This window comes from Pelophylax lessonae, assembly GCF_965119305.1.
Source record: "Pelophylax lessonae genome assembly, chromosome: 2".
Taxonomy (NCBI): Eukaryota; Metazoa; Chordata; class Amphibia; order Anura; family Ranidae; genus Pelophylax; species Pelophylax lessonae.
This window is the reverse complement of record NC_138769.1, coordinates 389,879,009-389,901,120: the sequence shown is the minus strand read 5'-3', so window position 1 is coordinate 389,901,120 and position 22,112 is coordinate 389,879,009. Positions and strand designations below refer to the sequence as shown.

At 47.3% G+C, this 22,112-nt stretch overlaps 2 protein-coding genes across 3 annotated transcripts in view; one reads left to right on the top strand and one right to left on the bottom strand.

The window, feature by feature from the left end:
- Positions 1-21,225, bottom strand: part of LOC309546690 (uncharacterized protein) — a gene marked incomplete at its 3' end in the record, with an annotated part of 29,469 nt that extends 8,244 nt beyond the window's left edge. The window contains exon 1 of the mRNA XM_082246404.1: positions 20,031-21,225. Within this exon, the coding sequence (XP_082102530.1) occupies positions 20,031-21,020 (990 nt within the window). The 5' untranslated portion in view covers positions 21,021-21,225. The remainder of the gene's footprint in view (positions 1-20,030) is intronic.
- RAD51C (RAD51 paralog C) overlaps positions 1-22,112 on the top strand; it is a 183,529-nt gene that overhangs the window by 37,094 nt on the left and 124,323 nt on the right. The gene's annotated exons all lie outside the window — the stretch shown is intronic.

Genomic DNA, 22,112 nt, shown 5'->3' with positions numbered 1-22,112 from the left:
TGTGAGTGCATTATCTGGAAGCTTTTTATCCTTTAATAAATTCATCAGAACGTACTGCACTATCTGGGTTTCTTTTTGTTTATATCCCTGCATCTATGGAAAGGACATCTTGAAGGGGCCCCAGTTCTTATCCACTTGCCAAGCCATTTCAGACCCCTGGGCCATAAGGTCTCAAGGGGTCTACGCATTCTGGTAAGTGGACTCACTTGTGGGGAAGAGGGCACCTTTGGATCCACAAGAACCACTTGAATTCACTTGGAAGTATTTTGAATCACATGTGATTACTCCATTGTCTGCACTGAACATTTTTTTCACTGGACACTTGCTTAAATTTTCATATATATTTTTTTCACTGGACTTTTCACTTACCACTTGTTGAATAATTGAACATAGTTCAATTTATCACTGGGATTGAACATCACATATTTATATTTTTTCTTATAGATTTTTTATGATTATTATTTGGATTACACATATCTGTGTCACTAGATTTCGATGTACACTGTTTCAGTGCTGTGTTATTGGTGTATTTATGTTTTTCACTTGGTGATGAGCAGCAGCGGCAGTATTAATTTGATTTATATTTGTTTTTTGCCTATGCGCAGGGTGGACTTTTTGTAGGTCATTTATGTCAGATGTTGCAATATGTCACCAACTTGTTCATTCCATACCTAGAAAACTCGGTGCTGTCCTTACAAATCATGGAGGTCATACAAAATACTAGATGTAGTAGTTTTTGTTGTGGGGTGTATTCATGTTTTCATCAACTAATTTGAGTAAAACTGACGTTTTTGTAATCTAAGTTATATTATTAACCTTACTTTTATGTAATGGTGCTAAACAAGTGTTCTATAAAACTCTGTTTTGTCAAAATTGTGGAAATTGGTCTTGTGTTCATTGAAATATTGATTCAAATCCTACTTTCCAAAAGGGGTGTTTTATGCTGAGCTGAGCACTGTATGTGTATGTGTGTACATTATATATATATATTCCAGTACTGTGCAAAAGTTTTAGGCAGGTGTAAAGAAATACTGTAAAGTAGGAATTAAAAAAAATATATAAATAATTGTTTTTATATAATGTTTATTTTCATCAATTTACTAAAATGCAAAGTGAGCCAACAGAATGAAAACCAAAATCAAATTAATATTTGGTGTGACTACCTTTCGGCTTCAAACCAGCATCAATTCTTATTGCACAAAGTAAGAGATTTTGTAGAAAAAGAGTCAGGTGTATGATTAAAAAGTTATATTAAGCAGGTTTTAAGGATCATCATTTTCATATGTAGGTTAAAACCCGGGGAGATTTACTAAAACTGGTGCACTCAAAAACGAGTGGAGCTGCGCATGGTAGCCAATCAGCTTGTTCAATTAAACTTTGGAAAAAAAAACCTGGAAGCTGAATGGTTTCTATGCAGAGTTGCATCAGATTTTGCCCTTTCCGGATTTATTAAATAATCCCCTCAGTCATTACCTTTTGCCAGGGAGCAGAACCTTTTTTTTTTTTTTTATTATTAGATTGCCTAATTCTGCTGCCGCAGAGTGAGCTGGCGGCCGCATTAGCCGACACAGCTTCTATCATGCTTGCTGCAGCCTTAAGAGAGTGGAGGGCGGAGTGATATCAGATCTACTCCACCTCTCCCTGTAGCAGAGCCAATGGTCCTGTGAGGAAGAGCTGCCACGGGGTGTCCTGCCCTGAGACTTCTGACTTCTCACTGCCTGAGGTACATCACTTGTCTGCCTGCCTGAGGTAAGTACATTGATTTTGGTAAATATTGAAACTGCCAATGTTGCTGCTGGATCAATATAGGAAATGCATGGCTGTCTAATAATGCTGCCTGGATAGTGGCCTGTCTCTTGCTGTATATGGGGGCTGTCTCTTGCTGTATATGAGTACTGACTCTTGCTGTATCTGGGGACTGCCTCTTGCTGTATCTGGGGACTGCCTCTTGCTGTATCTGGGCCTGTCTCAGTTGGCGGCCTCCCCTGATTGTAATGTTTTTCCGGATGAGCTTCATATATAGGGATCCTACTAGGTCTGTGTCCACATACCCTGAGTGCTCAGATAGTGAAGATGATTCTTCTGCTCCTCTAGCTGCGCATGAAAAGGCTCTGGTGGATGCACTGTTTGTGTCAGTGCGTGACACTTTAAAAAATGGAGGTTGCAGCTGATGCTGCGTCGTTCTCTTCTTGCACCCACAGGCCCTCCAAAGCGGTGAGGGTGTTCCCTTTTCCGCTTACTTTGACAACATTGTCAAAAAACAGTGGAGTTGTCAAAAACGCAGTGGTTCCTAAGTACTTTTTGCTTGCAGTATCCTTATGAGGATTAACTGCGTTAAAGGTGAACTGGTCCCACTCGTTGGTTTCCAGGTTAAATAAAGCTTCCTTCATTCCAGTTGAGGAGTCCCCGACCTTGTAATACCCAGCTTCTAGGAGGGCGGAGGCTCTGGCTCACCATATGTTCGCTGTGGTTGATTCGGCACCTAGGTTGGTATTTACTATTGCCCTGGTGTCCCAAGCTCTGACCAAGTGGGCTACACTTTTACGCTGGGACCTGAAGGGGAAACCGCTTTCCACTATCTTTGCTTTGCTTGTGGATCAGTTGGTCCAGAGTCTACAGTTTATCTGTGATGCCTCTTGGATGTGGCTCCTTTGATTTCTAGGCTGTCTGTATCAGCAGTGGTCCTTCGGCATATAATCTGCCTGAAATACTGGTCTGCGGACCAGACTTCTAAGAAGGCCTTATCTGATCTCCCCTTTGTAGGGGATTGCCTGTTTGGAACTTCCTTGGATGACATCTCTAAGGGTCTCACGGGGGAGGAGTACTCTACTTCCGCAGGCTACCAAGGGAAAGGAGCCCTGTCCTAGACATGGGTCATTCTTCTCGGCTCGGAAGAGGTTTTTCTGTCCCTCAGGGTCTCCAGACAAGGGATCAAAAGTCAGAGCCTCCACCACAGGTTCCAAGAGGACCTGGTCTGGCAAGCCATGGACAGACCTGCGTACAAGGCTGCCTTTGCATGAATGGGCGCCTTCACCTATATCTGCTTTGGGGGGACACCTTCACTGGTTTCCGGATTGGTGGACCTCCCTGGTATAGGACCCGTGGGTCCACGAAGTTATTTGGCCAGGCTACGAGATCGAGTTTGGTCTTATTCTCCAGAAAGGTTCTTCCCTTCCAACCTGCACTTGTCAACAGATCACCCACGGGTCTCTTTGAGGTAGTGCAAGACTTGTTCCTTCAAGAGGTGATTGTTCCGGTTCCAATTCGGAACGTTTTTCAGCGGTTTTTAGTTTACTCAAACCTCTTTACAGTTCCCAGGAAGGAAGGCTAGGTACGTCCCAATTCTGGACCTCAAGGCGCTAAACTGCTGGTGCAAGTACAGGAGTTTTGCGTGGAGTCCATTCACGCGGTAGTGGCTTCCCTACATCAGGGGGATTTTTTTCTCCTTGAATCGTCATCAAGGACACCTACCTGCATATTCAAATATGTGCCGGTCACCGTCTCTTCCTCCGTTTTACCGTGGGTGAGGAGCATTATCAGTTTGTGGCGTGGACCTTGGTCTCGCCTCTGCTCCTCGGGTCTTCACAAAAGTGCTGATGCTGGCATTATTTGAGTCAGCGGGGGATCACCGTACTGGGGTACTTTAATGAACTTCTTCTGCGAGCGGAGTCTCTGAATACTCTGATGGACAACTGGAGATTGTTCTGCAAACTCTGAGGAAGTTTGATTGGATTCTGAACCTTCAGGAGTCTGCTTTGGTTCTGTTCTGTCCATAAAAAACTGGATTATCGGGGTCTGACTCTGCCTCAGCCAGAGTGTTTCTTCCTCTGGAAAAACTCAAAATGTTCCACACAAGATCTCTGCTACAGAGATCTGGTGCAGTGGGACAATGATCCATGGTCTCTAGAGGTGGCTTTATTCTCTGGCACTTCTACAGGGAAAATCCTTTCTCCCCCTGTACTGGACGGTTGTCACCACGGATGCCAGCCTGTCCGGGTGGGGAGGCATCCTTAGCACAGAGGGTCTGGACTCTGGCAAAGTCCAGACTGCCACTGAATGTTCTGGAATTCCGAGTGATCAACCTTTGTCTGGCTCATTGGACAATTTGTCTTCAGCGGTGTCCAGTACGAATTCATTTGGACAATGCCGCTGTCAATCACCAAGGGGGGGACAAGTAGTGTCCTGGCGGCTCGGTAAGTAGCTGGCATTCTAAGGTGGGCTGACAGATTAGTTCCAGCCCTCTCAAATGTCTGCCAGGACTCCTGTGCAGGATCAAAGCAGAAGGGATTCCATCCAATCTGACCTCGCAGGTCTTGGTACCCCGATCCGGTACGGCTGGTCCGCCGATGCTCCTTGGGGGCTTCCTCTTAGGATCTGCTGTCCCAAAGACCGATCTTCTATCCTGCTTTACAGTCGCTGGGTTTGACAGCTAGGCTGTTGAATTCCAGGTACTGAAGTATAGAGGTTTGCCTGAGTCTGTGATGCCTACGCTGTTTAAATCTAGGAAATATACTTCTAGGAAGATCTACCGTTGTACGTGGAAGATGTACATTGCGTGGTATGAGTCTCTTGGGGTTCATCCTCGCTGCTTCTCGGTGGATCGGATCTTAACCTTCTTTAAATATATATATATATATATATATGAGGAAGCAGACAAGGCACGAGAGTATAAAGGTTACATTGTCTTTTCAGTGATATCAGTGAGGCAAGTTCAAGAATGAGAAGGTCTGCCAGCTGGTTGGAGTTAAGAAAATAGGACAGAACATGGAGCACGTGTAAATTGCGTGCTTTCCTGCAACCTAAACACACTGCTGTTTAGTAGGTGTGCAGGGGTTCCAATAATGTTCAATACTAGCATCCTACCGTCTCTCTGTCATCATGGCCTAACCACAATGCCCTTCAACCATTCCCTGATCTATGCAAAATGAAAAGAAATAATTTTTGGCTTTAGATATACTTTTCTAGAAAAATAACTGAGGATTTCTGCTAAGGTATAGAGATGATACGTGTGGTCTTAATCCCATTGCATCTGTGCATTTTGATGCTTGTATAGATATGTTTTCCCTTCAGAAATCATAGATATGGTACCAACACTGCACTTGCCTTAATGGAAAATGCACGGTCTAAACCACATTAACCACTTAAGCCCCGGAAGATTTTACCCCCTTCCTGACCAGGGCCTATTTCGGCACTGCGGGAATTTAACGGACAATTGCGCGGTCGTGCAAAGCTGTACCTAAACAAATTTGACGTCCTTTTTTCCCACAAACAGAGCTTTCTTTTGGTGGTATTTGATCACCTGTGCGATTTTTTGATCATGCGCTATAAACAAAAAAAGAGCGTCAATTTTGCAAAAATAACTATTTTTCACATTTTTTATATTAAATTCCCCAAAAAAATGTAAAAATCAAATTTTTTTAACATTTTAGGCCAATTTGTTTTATGCTACATATGTTTGGTAAAAAAATCACAAAAAGTGTATTTTGATTGGTTTGCGCAAAAGTTATTGCGTTTACTAACTACGGGAAAGATTTTTGTCATTTTTGTTGTTTTTTACGGGAAAGATTTTTGTAATTTTTGTTGTTTTTTTTTTTTTAACGAGTAATGGCGGCGATCTGCGATTTTTTTTTTTTTTTTGCGGGACTGCGACATTGCGGCGGACAGATCGGACCCTTGACTGACGTTTTTTACACTTTTGGGGTTACCAGTGACATTACTACAGTAATCAGTGCTATACATATGCACTGTTACTGTAAAAATGACACTGGCAGTGAAGGGGTTAACTTTTTTTGAGAGGGAGGGGTTAAGTGTGTCCCTAGGTGCGTGCTTCTAACTGTGATTGGATGTGGCTACTGGTGTAAGAACAGAGATCAACGGTCCTACATAGCAGAACCGTATGATCTCCATTCTTACACAGGAAAGAATGACAGGCGGCTTTGTTTACATTAGCTGCCTGCCTTTCTCCCGGTGTAACAGACAATCGCGAGTACGGGCATACGCGCGGGGGGGGGGGTCCGTGGCGGCGCGCACTCGCTCCCTAGAGCCTCACAGGCTAACGACGTAGCCCTACGTCGCTTTGCCTGTGAGAGGCTGACCGCCGCAGTAAGTAGTCAGTGAGCATTGCATCATGTGAAGAATAGGAATGCACAGGTGCAAATGTCATGCTCTCTGAGATGCACACTCTGCTGACCTACATTTTGCATCAACATGTGTTGGGAAGATGTGTTTATACAGATGCATGTTTAGTTGCTGTACACTTAAACTGGCCATAGATGGTTCAAATCATGTATAGGCAGACTGAATGTACCCATACGGATTGATCGATTATCTTGGGTACAACCAGCCCGCTGGATTTTACATTAAAAAATTATTGCTAGTGGTTGTTACAGCCTATAGCCGCTAGAAATAAACACTGTGTTCTCCCGACGGCTTCCCCCCGCAGCTGACCTTTTTTGCTTGACTAAATTACACCTTGTTTTGCACTTATGTGTCTCTGCGGAGTAGGCCATCTTGATACAGGAATCTTCCTTATGCAAAAGTCTGCAGCAAAATAAACAGTGAACAGAATAATGGTGACATGTGTAGCACTGTCCCCATAGGGCTTGCTGTGTGATAACTTGTTGTGCCTGCTCTGATTACCTGTTCACACATTCATTCTTACTCCCAATGGCTCATTACTCAATAAACAGTCCAGGGGTTTTGGTTTTTGGTATTTATTGTTGAACTTGGATGAGAGAAGGGAATAGTGGGATACTCCAACTTGAACTATTTACAGTTGATAAGGACAACTTTCACTTGGCCTCACCAGTTCACTTACTTGTGGAAGCAGTCACACTGCTTTATCCATACTGCCATGTGTATGGAAAGGGTTAGGTCTCCTTGCTCTCTCCAGCAACAAACTTGGTGAACTACATTATCTTCAGGACACTCTCTAACATCCCCTTTACTGACACCCATCCACTGACTATTCTAGCTCAAGGGATGGCCCCCCTCAGGACAGGCCCCTTGACACAGATCTGTACTCACTGTATGCAGAATCATACAGTGACCTCCCGGTTCAGTTCCTCTCTAACTCTTACTCCTTTCTAACTCTTTAGACCCTCAGGTTGACCACCTGAGGCCGCATGGCAACTTCTACAGAGAAGGGGAGGCAGCCACCCCTTCCCTCCCAGACTCCGCTCCCAAGCTGAAAGACCCAAGCACATGTGTCCTTGGTACTTATACAGTAACCCAGCATGCACTGAGGCACTTTCTGCCAATCACCAGGACTGTACTAAATGCCTGTGCACTCATTTGTCAGGTTTCTTCCCACTGTATAATATGCCTCGCTATTGGACCAGTGTGAAACACTTCAGACAAACTGAGCTGCGCCTGAGCACCATGAGCAGACCTCACTAGCAGATCCTGCTCCCTGGTAGGCAGAGAACAATATAGATTTACCGGACAATCTTTCTGGTAAGCAGAAAAGATCCAAAACTATACTCTCTCTGTCTAGCACCTTCAGTTCCACTTTTAATATGTTGCACCAAAAAACAGAGGTACAAAGTTTTTATTACCCAGGTTCATTCCCCATAGCCTTCTGAGTCTTTTTGCTTGTTTCTTGTGTATATTTTGCCTGTCATTTCTGAGTTCTGTTTTTGTTATGAAAAATTAATAATTGCACACATTTCACTAGCATTTCAAAGATTTAAGCCAGATTTGTACCTATAAAGAAACTGAAGGCATGGTGAGATGTGTAGCTCTCTGTATGCATGAACATGTATGCTCCCATCACCCAAATGTGCATATTTATACCATGAGCTGTCATACTTCACTGTGAGCTCATCTTAGGAGTGTAAGTGCACTTACAGAAAACTCTAACCTGGTCGGTTGACATTTTCCCTTGATATCAATCGACCTGCAGTTTCTAGTTACAGCTAAATGTACTTGTGGAAGTTGTGATCATTCCCTGAGCCTGCTTGGTCAGGAGATAGTCATCTAAGTTGTATGGACAGGGTATTTATTACCTCTTAAAATGTTACACTAACACCTCTGCCTGTCCTTTTATCTTCTGTTCTCAGTTATAGGGTAGACTTGGGTAATACACCTGCCCGTAGTAGATGGAGGACATTATTCTCTCGAGTTTGTGCTCTCAGATTAGTGTACAGTCACTTAACTGCAGAAGTGCTTTATTTACAAAAAAAAAAAAAAAAAAGTGAACCTGTGCTGTTTGACTTATGCATATCCTAAACAGGCAGTAAAAGTACTTTTAAACAGGCCCTCATCCTCCCTGGGCCATGAAGAATCATAAAAAGATATTATTACTTAAAGTGATACTAAAGTCTCATCTTTTTTTTTTTTGGTTACCCGTTTAAGGACCAAGTCTATTTCGGCACATGTTGTTTACCAGGCTAAATCAGTATTTCTCTTACGTCCTCCGACAGTCACCGCCACTTCATATTCATCACTAATGGGGTTATTGACCTTTGCTCCGCAGGATTAGCTAGGCAACAAAATTTGTTAATATCAAAGCTTTTAGCATATCCCACCCCTAGGGGGTGGTCCCCTCAGTCAATACCTCCCTGCTTCCTGCATTCCCAACTCAGTTTCTAATGCCTAGCTTAGGAGTAGGCTGGCTGTTCCTGTGCTGGGACTCTCAGTCTCAGCCTCTATTCTCTTTTTGATTTTATTTTGAGTCTTTTTCTCTTTCTTTTACTTAGCTGTTCATTTTCAGCATTAGTTAGCTTCTTCTGATGAAGATGATCGTGCGGAGCTGGGTCTCGGACTGGCCACCCTGGATCCCAGGGCTCAGGGCCAGGGGCTTCCCAGCCTGCCATCGAGCGTTCAGCGCAGGTTTCCCTGGCACATTGAACGACCCATCCCTGTTCGCTGCAGGGATGCTATCTGTGAGGTGGTTACCTCACTGGACGCCATTGCGGTTTCGCACCGCAGTTCCACTGCGTCATGGCTGCGACACTCCCTGTCCTCAGTGCAGCGGTTTGGTCGCTGAAGCAGGCTCCCCATGCCATCCGGACTGGTAAGTGTAACTCTATGTGGGGACCTATCTGTTGGGTGTCAGTCTGGGACTGTGTGACCCTGCATGTCTGTGTGGCTGCTGAGCTCCCTGTCAGATTCCTGTGTGGAATTGCTGCCTGTGTGTGGGCTGCGAGGGGGGGGCTCTCCCGCTCTGCTGGGTGAATGCATGAAGCAGTCTGGGTTTAGGCATGCTGTGCGGCGATCGCTGCGGCGACCCGCCATTTTTTTGCGGCAGAATTATGGTGGCCGGTCCTGTGTGGTAAGGCGCAGCGTTTTTGCGCCAAACACCGCCATTTTGGCGGCGATCGATCAGGCCACATGTCGGCGCCATTTTCTATTTGCCTAGTGAATCCGAGCGGCCATGTTTGTGTAGCCTTACATAGGCTTTACAGGGGCGGTCAGTCATTGCATCACTTCCTTTTGCTCTGGGACAGCGATCGGTGGCAGCAGCCTGTGTGATCTCTCCAGGTTTTACCTTTCCATTTTCCTGTATTCCTTGCCCAGTGTTCCTATCCCTGTGGGGGTCGGTGTATTCAGTGGGTGCGGTGGGCTACGCTCGCCGCGATCTTAAAGGGGCAGTACTCCTTTTTTCCTAATATTACTGGGGCATGGATTCTCAGGATTGCAAGTTTCCTCCCACCTTGGTGGGGGGCCAAGGGGCTGCTGCTTCCCCCGAGGGGGCTGATCTGGCTACTATTGTGGCAAACTTGGCTGCTCAGGTGCAGATGCTGGTGGCTGATCGATCCACTAAACGGCCCAGAGTGTCTATTTCCTCAGATTCAGAGGGCGATGGGGCTGCTATGGCTGGAGTGCCCTTCTCAGGGTCTCACTCATCTCTAGACCTTGTGGGGTCTGAGGGGGAGGCTGAGGTGGAAGGGGTTGATAATTCTCCCCCTGGCTCGTCTGAAGAGCTTTCACTCATGGATGAGTTGGTTGCTTCTATCAAGCAAATGCTGCATTTGCAGGATGAACCATGTCCTCCTGTTTTGATGTCCTCTTATGGGACGCAAAGGAAACGCAAAACATTGCAGGTTTTTCCTTGTTATACGGAATTTCAGCGCGCGGTTGATGAACAATGGCGCAATTTAAAGAAGCCTTTTGCTGTGCCGAGTAGGTTCAAACTGCGTTATCCATTTACACCCACCACTGATGAGCGTTGGTGTGTGCCGCCTCAGGTGGATCACGCGGTGGCGATTTTGAATAAATCCACTGCGATCCCTGCTGAGGATACCCCGGTGTTCCGGGACCCGACGGACAGGAGACTGGAGTCTCTGGCCTGTCATGCTTATACGGTTGCTGGTTCTATGCTGAAGCCTATTTTTGCTTCCATTATGGGAGCCCAGGCTATTGCGGATTGGACGCAGGTGCTCAGGCGCACCCTGGTGGCTGACTCTGCCCCGCCGACAACTTTGGCTATGGAGGATCAAATTCATCAGGGTGTCATGTATTTGTGTGATGCGGACTTGGATTTAGTCCCTTTGGCTGCATGCCTCTCAAGTGTGGCGGTGTTGAACCGTCGCCTGATATGGCTGAAATGTTGGTCTGTTGACCAATCTTCTCGCAAGACTTTAGCTACTTTGCCCTACACGGGATCTCGCCTTTTTGGCGAATCTTTGGATACTCTGATAAAGGGAATTTCTGGGGGTAAGAGCACTCTCTTGCCCCAAACTCACAAGAATAAGTTTGTTCGTGGTAAAAAGAATACCTCGTTTAGACCCTCTCAGGGGTCCTTTCGTGCCTTTCGGTCGCACTATAAGGGCAAGCCCTTCAAGGGCCAAGGCTCCCAGAAGAAGCCGTGGACGGGTAAGCAGAAGTCCGGCCAGTCCGGGTCCGCTGCCCATAACAATACGGCCTGAAGGGATGCCCTCACCCAGTTCTGGGGTGGGGGGAACGTTTGCTCGGTTTTCTTCAACCCTGGCTGGACCGCATTCGGGACAGGTGGGTTCAGGAAATCGTTCGATCTGGATACAAGATCGAGTTTCTCTCTCGGCCGGCGGGCAGATTTTTCCCCTCAAACCTTCAGCTGACTCCGGAGCGCTTGCAGGATCTGCACCTGGCGGTGCGGGACCTGCGGGCCCAGGGAGTGGTGGTTCCGGTGCCTCATCGGGACAGATTTCGGGGGTTCTATTCCAATCTGTTCACTGTGCCCAGAAAGGAGGGCAAGGTACGTCCGACTCTGGACTTGAAAGCTCTGAACCACTTTGTGCAGGTTCGCAAGTTTCGCATGGAATCCCTGCGCTCGGTGGTGGCTGCCCTGGTTCCGGGGGAATTCATGGCCTCCATCGATTTGAAGGATGCGTATCTTCACATTCCAATTTTCGAGGGTCACCAGAGGTACCTTCGATTCGCCATTGCGGAGGATCATTTCCAATTCGTGGCGTTACCCTTCGGTCTCGCTTCGGCTCCGCGGGTTTTCACCAAGGTGCTTGCGCCGGTCCTGGCTTTGAGAGCCCAGGGCATCTCGGTCTTGGGGTATCTGGACGATATCTTGATTCGGTCTGCGACCAGTCAGGGCCTGGTGAACGACCTGTCCATCACGATGCAGACTCTGCAGGAGTTCGGTTGGACGATAAATTTACCAAAGTCAACGTTGTGTCCGTCCGTTCGTCTTCCCTACCTGCGGATGATACTGGACTCTGTTCAAGCGAAGGTCTTCCTGCCGGAAGACAAGCTCCGGACACTTCAGAACGAAGTCAGGTCCCTCAGGGACAATCAGTGCTCGTCCCGGACGTGTATGAGGTGTCTGGGATTGATGGTCTCGGCTTTCGAGACGATTCCCTTCGCCCAGTTTCACACACGGGATCTTCAGGCGGAGGTCCTGGCCAAGTGGGACGGGCGTCCGCAATCTCTGGATCTGCGGATTTCGTTGAGCCGCCTCACCCGAAGGGGTCTTTTGTGGTGGCTCCAGTCTCCGGCGGTGTCGGGGGGCAAGTCCTTTCGTCCCTTGTCGTGGACGGTGATCACCACGGATGCCAGCCTGTCGGGCTGGGGTGGTGTCCTGGGCGTTCTATCTGCCCAGGGAACTTGGTCGGAGGAGGAATCCTCCCTTCCGATCAACATTCTGGAATTGCGAGCGATAAATCTCTGTCTTCTGCGTTGGACGGACAGGCTTCAGGGCCGTCCGGTTCGGGTGCAGACGGACAATGCCACTGCGGTGGCCTACATCAACCACCAAGGGGGCACCAGGAGTGCCCGAGCGGCTCGGGATGTAGCCGACATTCTGTCTTGGGCCGAGACGCACGTCCCGGCGATATCTGCAGTTCACATTCCGGGGGTGGAGAACTGGCAGGCGGATTATCTGAGTCGCCAGACCCTGGACCAGGGAGAATGGTGCCTTCACCCGGATGTCTTCCAGATGTTGTGCGCGAAGTGGGGGTCCCCAGATGTGGACCTGTTCGCTTCTCGTCTAAACAACAAGGTGGAAAGGTTCGTGGCAAGGACGCGCGATCCTCGGGCAGACGCCTCAGACGTGTTAGTGGCGCACTGGCATCAGTATCGTCTGATGTATGCCTTTCCACCGATTCAGCTGCTGTCCAGGCTCCTTCTCAGGTTGGCCTCGGAACCGCACACAGGGATTCTGGTGGCGCCAGACTGGCCGCGCCGGTCTTGGTACGCAAATCTCGTGAATCTGGCGGTCGACGCTCCGTGGTGTGTGCCTCTTCGAGAAGATCTCCTGTCTCAAGGACCGATCTTCCATCCTGCTTTACAGTCGCTGGCTTTAACAGCCTGGCTGTTGAAAGCCAGGTCCTGAAGGATAGGGGTCTCTCCCCTGAGGTCATTCCCACTTTGATCAAGGCTAGAAAAGCCTCTTCGGGGAAGATTTACTACCGTACTTGGATGGCGTATTTTGCCTGGTGTGAGTCCAGGGGGTATTCCCCTCGCTCGTACTCGGTATCGAGAGTGTTGGCCTTCCTCCAAACTGGAGTGGACCAGCGTTTGGCGTTGGCCACGATTAAGGGTCAGATTTCTGCGCTGGCCGTTCTTTTTCAACGACCTGTGGCGTCTAATTCTTTGGTTAGCACCTTTGTTCAAGGGGTGCGTCACTTGGCTCCTCCTCGGAGGGACCCTTTACCTCCATGGGACTTGAACCTTGTTCTGTCCGTGTTGCAACATGCTCCCTTTGAGAAGATCTGGGAGATCTCGTTGTCTCTCTTGTCCAAGAAGGTTGCTTTTTTGGTGGCAATCACTTCGGCTCGCAGGGTATCGGAGCTGGCGGCCTTGTCCTGCGGCTCTCCCTACTTGGTGATTCACTTGGATAAGGTGGTCTTACGACCTAACCCTTCTTTTCTTCCGGAAGAGGATCTCGGAATTTCACCCCAATGAGGACATTGTCTTGCCTTCGCTTTGCGCGAAACCTAAGCATCCAAGGGAGGTGGCTTTGCATTCCTTGGATGTTGTTCGGGCGATCAGGGTTTACCTGTCATCGTCGAAATCCTTTCACAAGTCGGATTCTCTTTTTGTTCTTCCAGAGGGTCCACGGAAGGGCATGGCAGCGTCGGCTGCGACCATCGCCAAATGGATCAGACAGACCATTGTGCAAGCCTATGCTTTGAAGGGGAAGGTTCCCCCTTTCCCTGTGAAGGCGCACTCTACCAGGTCTCTGAGTACGTCTTGGGCCTATCGTCATCAGGCTTCTGTGGCCCAGGTGTGTAAGGCGGCGACTTGGTCGTCGGTTCACACCTTCTCCAAATTCTACAAGGTGGATGTTCAGGCATCGGCAGATGCTTCCTTTGGCCGCAAAGTTCTTAGTGCGGCAGTGCCTTAGGGCCCCTTGTTTTGGGTCCTTGGCTGTTGGGATGTCTTTATCCCTAGGTTACTTGTTTTCCTGGGTTGTTGCTCCTGTTGAGCACGTTTTTTTCCTGTTGCCCAGTTGGTTCTCTTACCATGGTAAGGTTCCTTTCTCTGATGTGGGTACTGCGTTGCTTTAGGCGCGGCTGCGTTTTTTTCCCACCCCTCATGTCTACACTGCTATGGGACGTCCCCATTAGTGATGAATATGAAGTGGCGGCGACTGTCGGAGGACGTAAGAGAAAACTGAATTTTTGTAAAATCTTACCTGTAAAATTCCTTTCTCTGAGTCCTCCGACAGTCGCCGCCCCCGCCCCTCTTTTGGGGTTTGTTTATGTACTCTACTGCTATGCTACTGAAACTGAGTTGGGAATGCAGGAAGCAGGGAGGTATTGACTGAGGGGACCACCCCCTAGGGGTGGGATATGCTAAAAGCTTTGATATTAACAAATTTTGTTTCCTAGCTACTCCTGCGGAGCAAAGGTCAATAACCCCATTAGTGATGAATATGAAGTGACGGCGACTGTCGGAGGACTCAGAGAAAGGAATTTTACAGGTAAGATTTTACAAAAATTCAGTTTTTTTTGCTAGAAAATTATTCGTAACCCCCAAACATTAAATATATTTTTTTTTTAGCAAAGACTCTGGAGAATAAAATGGCTGTCGTTGCAATATTTTTTGTCACGTAGTATTTGCGTAGTGGTCTTTCAAACCCAATTTTTGGGAAAAAATACATTTCACTGAATTTTAAAAAAACTAAACGGTAAAATTAGACCATTTTTTTGTATAATGTGAAAGAGGATGTCGCGTAGAGTTAATAGATACCTAACATGTTACGGTTTAAAATTGCGCACACTCGTGGAATGGCGACAAACTATGGTACTTAAAAAACCTCATAGGTGACATTTTAAAATATTTTAACGGTTACCAGTTTAGAGATACAGAGGAAATCTTTTTCTAAAATTATTGCTCTTGCTCTAACGATCGCGGCGATGCGATGAACACTGTTTTCATTTGCGGGCACGACTTACGTATGCGTATTTTTTTTTCTTGCGCGAACACGGTTTTAAAAAAAAAAATCTGATCACTTTTATTGCAGTCAAAAGAAATGTAAACATCCCTTGTGACAGGTACTCTTTATGGAGGGATCTGTGGTCTAAAAGACCCTATACCCCTCCACTGTACTTCAAAGTATTCAAAACACAGAAATCTGCATTTTTGAATACTGATTTTTTTTTTTTTTTTTAAACCTGCGCCATTGGCAGCCAAGTAAACTCAGAAGTGACGTCATGATCAGAGACCTGATCAAAGCCAAAGTCAGCTTTGTTTGGGACTCCAACCAGCCGGCAGATATGCTCAGGTCTCCCGGTGGGAAAGGAGACCCGGGCAGAGATGCGGAAGGGGGGAGGGAATCCCCTTCCGCTCGCTGGGATAACGGACGAGCGGCTGGTGAACCGCATCGGTTGTTATCTCCTGAAATTCGACTGCCAGCTCTAAAAAACAGGCATCGTTCTGGTATGACCACTTCTTCAAGCCAAGGTACAGGTACGTCGGTTTGCAGGAAGTCATTTAAAAATGACAAACATATTATACTTACCTCCTCTGTGCAGTTGGTTTTGCACAAAGCAACTGGGATCCTCCTCTTCTCGGGTTCCTCTTCCCCCATCTTGAGTGTCCCCACAGCAAGCAGCTTGCTATGGCGCACCCGAGCCGGAAAGCAGCGCCTTGTGTCCATTCAGACATGGAACCGCGGCCCTGCCCCGCCCCATGTCACTCCTGATTGGCTGACTGACTTTGACAGCAGCGGGAGCCAATCAAGCCTCGCTGCTGTTTCAGCCAATGAGGAGGGGAGTCAAGGGCAGCTGAGACACTCCTGCAACATCGCTGGATAAAGATGTGTAAGTATTAGGGGAGCTTCTGCACACAAAAGGTTTTTTTTATTTTTGTCTTAATGCATTGATTAAAAAAAAAAAAAACCTTCTGCCTTTACAATCCCTTTAAGGGGCAGTATAAATGCATCTCAACCATCTGGTTTTACTGCTTTCAACTGCAAATCTAAGTAAGGCTTCTTTCACACGGTCCGCCTCCGCAGGCGGATCCGTGTTGCTCAGCGGGGATCGATCCGCGATCCCCGCTGAGCTGGGCGGATGACAGCTCCGTCTCCGCTTGCAGAGCGGAGAGGGAGGTGTCTCAGCACCCGCTGCCCTCTATGGGGGATCGGAGGAGAGCGGACCGCTTGTCCGCTCTCATCAGATCCGCTCCGCTCCGATTACTGAACGGATGGAAAAATAGGGTTTCCATCCGTCCAGATTTCAGCACAGGATCGGATGCGGATGGCAGCGGGTGTCAGCGGAGGTGACCTCCGCTGACACCCGCTGCCCCATAGTGCTGCATGGAGGATCCGATCAGATCCGCCTAAAAAACTGACAGGCGGATCTGATCGGACCGCCCGTGTGAAAGAGCCCTAAGTTTTACAACTCCACAGTCTGAGGTGCATCTGAAGGACTTGTTCATACTATGTGCGGTGACTGACAATCTTTGCAGTGGATAAACATTGCACAAAGAAAACACTGATTTTCTATGTCTCCAATTCACTCCACATGGTGTGATATGCAGTAAAGAAAAATATAGGAATGCTGTGTTTTTCTGCAGGACACTGGATGGCACTGCACTGCTATGTGGAAACATTCATAAAGTGTCACTTAAAGCACTTAAAATGCAGTTAAAATTAAAAAAAAAAAGTAGCAATATATATCAGGATTTTAGTCACAAAACCTTTTTTATTCACCTTACAGTACAAACTGTTCTTTTCAGTTAGAACACTGTCTAAAATATTTCAACTATTGATTAGTGTAATTGTAATGGTGCTTTTTGAAATCCTGCAATCTAAAAATGCAAAGTGGGCATACACAACTTTATTTGTAATTATTATTTAAAAACATGTTTATTGTGGATTCACTTCTGCCAGCAGAGAGCAGTAATGCACCATTTATACTCCTGCAGCTTTGTCACGATTTTTATTTGCTGGATTATAGTTGAAATGTTTGAAACGTGGTAGGCCAAGAATGTAAGTATCATGTCAGTCTGTTAGATGACAGACTTCTAGCTATTTTCACATCTCAGCTATGGGCCTAATAATTCAGCAATTACCTTACCATTTTTATGATACAGAAGTTTGTGCCGGTTCACATTATTGCGGCTGCGGCGATCGCATGTAATTCGGAGCGCACTGCTCCTTCATTACATGCGATCTCATGTGCGGATGCGAATTCAACCATACACTTTGTATGGCTGAATTCGCACTGTATCCGCACCAAACACGCACATGACCCTTTTTTTCAGCCGCATCAGGATCGGATCGCACAGTGGTTCACACTTGTGCGATCGGATCCTGTGCGAACTGTCAGATCGCCCTGCGATATGCGATCAAACTGGGGGTGTCGTTAACATTTAATTGACACCCCCTGCATATCGCATATGGCAGTGTTAACTGACAGATGTGCGGATGCGATGCGGGAACAGGCTGCGAATTCGCAGCCTTCCCGCATCGCACAAGTGTGAACCGAGCCTTAGGCATATCATTTGTTTTGTTTTTAACAACTTCTTCTTTTTTTTTTTTTTTTTAAACACATGCTATAAATCAGCCTTTTCCAACCAGGGTGCCTTGATGTTTTTTTCTGGTGTGTCCTGCCAAAATGCCTAAAAACTGCCCAAAAATTGTATACAAACCAGCGGGTGGATGAAGCCTGCCTTTTAGTTACACAAAGCCACAGGTTTTCATTGTGCACCATTACAGCCTTCTAGCTGCCAGTGTTCTAACAACCAATGACGTCATGGAACGTCAAGGAGGACGTTGTATGCCTGCACAGCATCCCTGTTTGCCCATCACTGACGTCGTTAGGGTCACATTAGCAGCGTGAGGGAGAGGAGAAACATACCAGTTATGTTACAGATGTGCAAATATGTATTTATTTTAGAAGAATAAATCATCTCTAATGTAGAGTGTCCTACATGTGTGGATCTGCTGCGATATGTAAAACGATTAGTTTAGTTTTCTACATTTTAGAATGGATTGCCTCGAGATTTTGCTTGAGGAATTTTAAAAGGTGCCTTGACTGAAAAAAGGCTGCTATATATCATGAAAAAAATAAATTCAAAAAAGGTATAGATTATCAAAAAAAACTTTTCAGCTTTACTTTAGCGGCTGTAAAAAAATAAATATAATAATAATAATTGGCTGTGCCTGAAAGCTGTAGTTAGCTACTGTGTATTTTTGTTTAAAAATTAGCATGCACTCCTACTTTAGTACCTGCTGCATTAGTCAGTGCAGAATTAACAGGCATCCACCTGGCAGGGAGGGACTCCAGGACAAAGTATGTTTTTGGTTTTTAACTAATTTCTTGGTCTTTTATTTAACCAGACTAACTATTTAAATATAGTCTGATGGATTGCTTTGCCCTTTTAGATTTCTCTCCAGTGCTGATTTTTAAATTCAGATATTAATGAAATGTAGTCCTTAAAATGATTTGTAAATGATCACCTTGTAAAAAATAACCCTTTCAGTTTAAAATAGAAATGAAAAGCAAAACATTTTGAGTATAGATATAAAAAAAAATATATAAATACCATTTCTCTTTAGTTCATTGACGGACACAGCTCTCCATCTTCTTGACTACGTGGGTTATGCTGCCCTCTAAAAGAGTAGGACATTAGGCAGAAAAATAACTACGCCTATTTTTTTTTTTTTTTAGCCCGTAGTGTGTGAAACACACTCAAAAGACTTAACACCCGGTGCATAAAAAAGTGCACACACGCAAACGTGAAAAGGGAAGTGGAGAAGTGCTGGGTAGTGCCAAAGTGCAGGACCTTGGCAGGCCCCCCGGCCAGGAATAAAAAATTCCTCTGGTGCTGGCCAAAAGGCCCACCCCAAGAGGCAGGTGCTGAAAAAGTGTGATGGTGCAGTGACCAAGGTGCCACAAAAACTCAGGTGAGCTGCCCCTCACCAGTGAAATCGAGGCACCCCTGGGCTGCCATCCCAGGGGCACGTACACCACGGGCTCTTTCGGTCTCAGCCCCTGGCCAGACCCAGTGTAGCCCTTACCTACCAGGAGGTTTGGAACGTGTACAGCTTAGGGAGAGCCTGCCTACAACTGGGGACAAGCCTTTTGCAAGGCCAGATTCAACTCAGGAGGAAAGGCCCACCCACCGCCATCCACATTCCTCACCAATTACATCCAGGAGCAATACTAACCGTCTTTTCCCAGCTTTCTTGCTCCCTTCAAACTGGTAGGGGCGGACCTATTCAAATCAGAAGGCAATGGACCCCTCCGGCTTTCTCTGGTGTGGCTTACTTCCCAGTCCTCCGGTAGTTCCAGAGCACCCTGGTTCATTTCGGCCCCCACCGATACTAACCATCAGGATCCATACCAACTGATAAGAACAGATACTACACTTGATCTTAGCCAAAAGGCTACGCCTATTTTTGGTTGAAAATGTAATCTTTATTTGCATAAATGATATACAAAAAACAATACTTTTGTCGGGGTACATTCTCCCCTGTACTGCGACGCAGCGCATAAATACACTACATTACAATACATTTCCGGTCATACTAATAAATACATTCAATCACATACATTCATTCTGCGGTATGATGCCTGATGTGGTGTGCGGAGTAAGGGTACCCCGTGCCATCACATCATGCATGAAGCCGCAATACCCCTGAAGCATGAAACTAAATAACAGTGTCTATACGTTACGTTACTCAAACTGTATCAATACTAAAACATTTCAAAAAAGCAACAGGTGTGATGGGGGTTGGGAGAGTGGGGGTAGGGGGAGGGGGAATGAAATCACAGGCCCGAAGCTTTATTGAATGGACAAAGACACACAAGGGAGAGTGGGGGAAGGGGAAATCTTCAGACCTCCTCTTCCTCCATGAGATCCATCAGGTTATAGTCTCTGAGCAGACTGTGGATCAGTCTGCGACAGTCCTCAATGGACATCCTCTCCCTCTGGTGGATAAGGCGCTTTCTGGCGCACCATAAAGCGTCCTTAAAGCAGCACAACACCCGCCAGGCGTTGTCAATGTCCTCTTGGGAAAAAGTCCCATGAAAAAGTCCATTCAGCACAGCGAAATGTGTGATGGCAGTCTGTGGGACAAAGTCTCTCAGTTCAGGTTCCAAGGCCCTCAACAGGCTCTGTGCAAATGAGCACTCCCCGAAAACGTGAAATGACGTTTCCTCATGGATGATACAAAAGGGGCAGTGCCTGTATCTGCACAAGTTTCTGGCATGCATAAATGTCCTGAGTGGCAAACCCCCCTGGACAGCCATCCACGCCAGATCTTTATGCCTGTTGGTGAGTCCCTTTGAAGAAACATTCCTCCAGACCACTTTGCAAGTGGCTGAAGGGAGGCCTGGAACAGTCTCAGCAATGTCTGATGCTCTGATCAACTTGTAGATAGTTTTTGGCTTCCACAAGTCGGGCTTAACTCCATGCAGCCCCAGCTCCTTGATGAACTTGAAAGTGTCCAAGTAGTACCAAGGAGTGTCCCAGTTGTAGGGGATGGAACTGTCCCATTTGTCCCATCCAAGGGACCTCCAGAGAGGCAGGAGGAAAAAACGGGACATGGAGTTGCCTCCAGAGTCCGAAGTTCTGTCAATCAAAGTTCTGCGGATGCAGTTGCAGGCAAAGAACACCCCCAGTAACGTTGCGATGTCGGGCACGCCCTTACCGCCCTTGAGGGGTTCCTTGAACATGACTGCTCGCTTCACTCTGTCCATCTTGGAGCCCCAGATGAAGTGGAACACCACCCTGGTGATGGCCTTGCAGGTGTTGACCCGGGGGGGCCAGGCCTGGGCGAGGTACTGCAACACAGGGAGGATCTCGCTGCGGAGTACCAGTGTTTTCCCTTCGATGGTGAGTTCTCTGAGGCTCCATAGTCCAAACTTTTGTCTCATCTTGGACAGTCTCTCCTCCCAAGACTTCAGGGCTGCGCCCTCAGCTCCAAACCAAACTCCAAGAATTTTGATGAAGTCCGCCTTGATGCTGAAAGGGATTGATGCAGAAGAAGGCAGGAACCACTTTCCGAAGAGCATGATCTCTGACTTCCCGCAGTTGACTTTTGCCCCTGAAGCTTTGCCGAAGTCCTCACAGGTCTGGACGAGCGAGTCGATGGAGCGCTGGTCAGCACAGAACACCGTTACGTCGTCCATGTAGAGTGAGCACTTGACAACCCTTCTGTCCGGTCCCGGTGCGGTGATCCCTCTGATCTCTGGGTTCTGTCGGATGCATTCGGCAAAGAGCTCTATACAGCAAACAAAAAGCAGAGGTGAGAGAGGGCAGCCTTGTCTGACCCCAGAGAGAACAGGGAAAGGGTCAGTTTTCCAGCCATTCACCAACACCGTACTACAAATGTCATTGTACATCACATTCACATACGAACAAAACATGTCCCCAAGACCAAACCTGCGCAGAGCTCTGCACATAAACTCATGGGAGACACGGTCAAAGGCCTTTTCCTGGTCAAGACTGACCAGGGCCGCGTGCACACGGCGGCCTCGAATGTACTGGACCGTGTCCCGGACAAGCGCAAGGCTGTCCGCAATCCTGCAACCAGGAATGCCACAAGTCTGATCCGGGTGGATGATCTGTCCGATGACAGATTTCAGCCTGTTGGCCAGAACCTTGGCGAGGATTTTGTAGTCCACGTTCAAGAGAGAGATGGGACGCCAATTTTTCAGATCCCCTCTCTCCCCCTTACGCTTATACAAAATCGTGATCATCCCCTCCCTCAGCGACGGAGGCATTGTGCCCTCCACCACCATCTCCTCGTACAGCTCGAGCAGGTCCGGGCCAACGAGATCCCACAGCGCTACATAGAGCTCCGCTGGGAGACCGTCGCAGCCCGGGGTCCTGCCTTGCCTAAAGGATCTGACGGCAGAGTGCAGTTCCTCCAGTGCCAAGGGGGCGTTGATTGCCGACATACCTGCAGGATCAATTTGGTTAGTGATACCTGACAAGAACCTGTCGGCCTCAGCCGTATCTGTTTCTTTCGGGGAGTAGAGGTTGGTGTAGTAGTCGCTGACCACTTGCATCACAGCCTCCTTCCCCTTCTGGAGTGTTCCGGTCTCGTCCCGCAGCTCAGACAAGGAAGTGTGTCCTGAGTGGAGTTTCCTGAAAAAGAAAGAGTTACATTTCTCACCTTTCTCAAGATTCTCCACCTTGGAACGGAAGACGAGGTGCCTGGATTCTTCCTCGAAGTGTCCTTTCAGGCTCTTCTTGGTGTCCTCCAGGTCCTGCCTAAC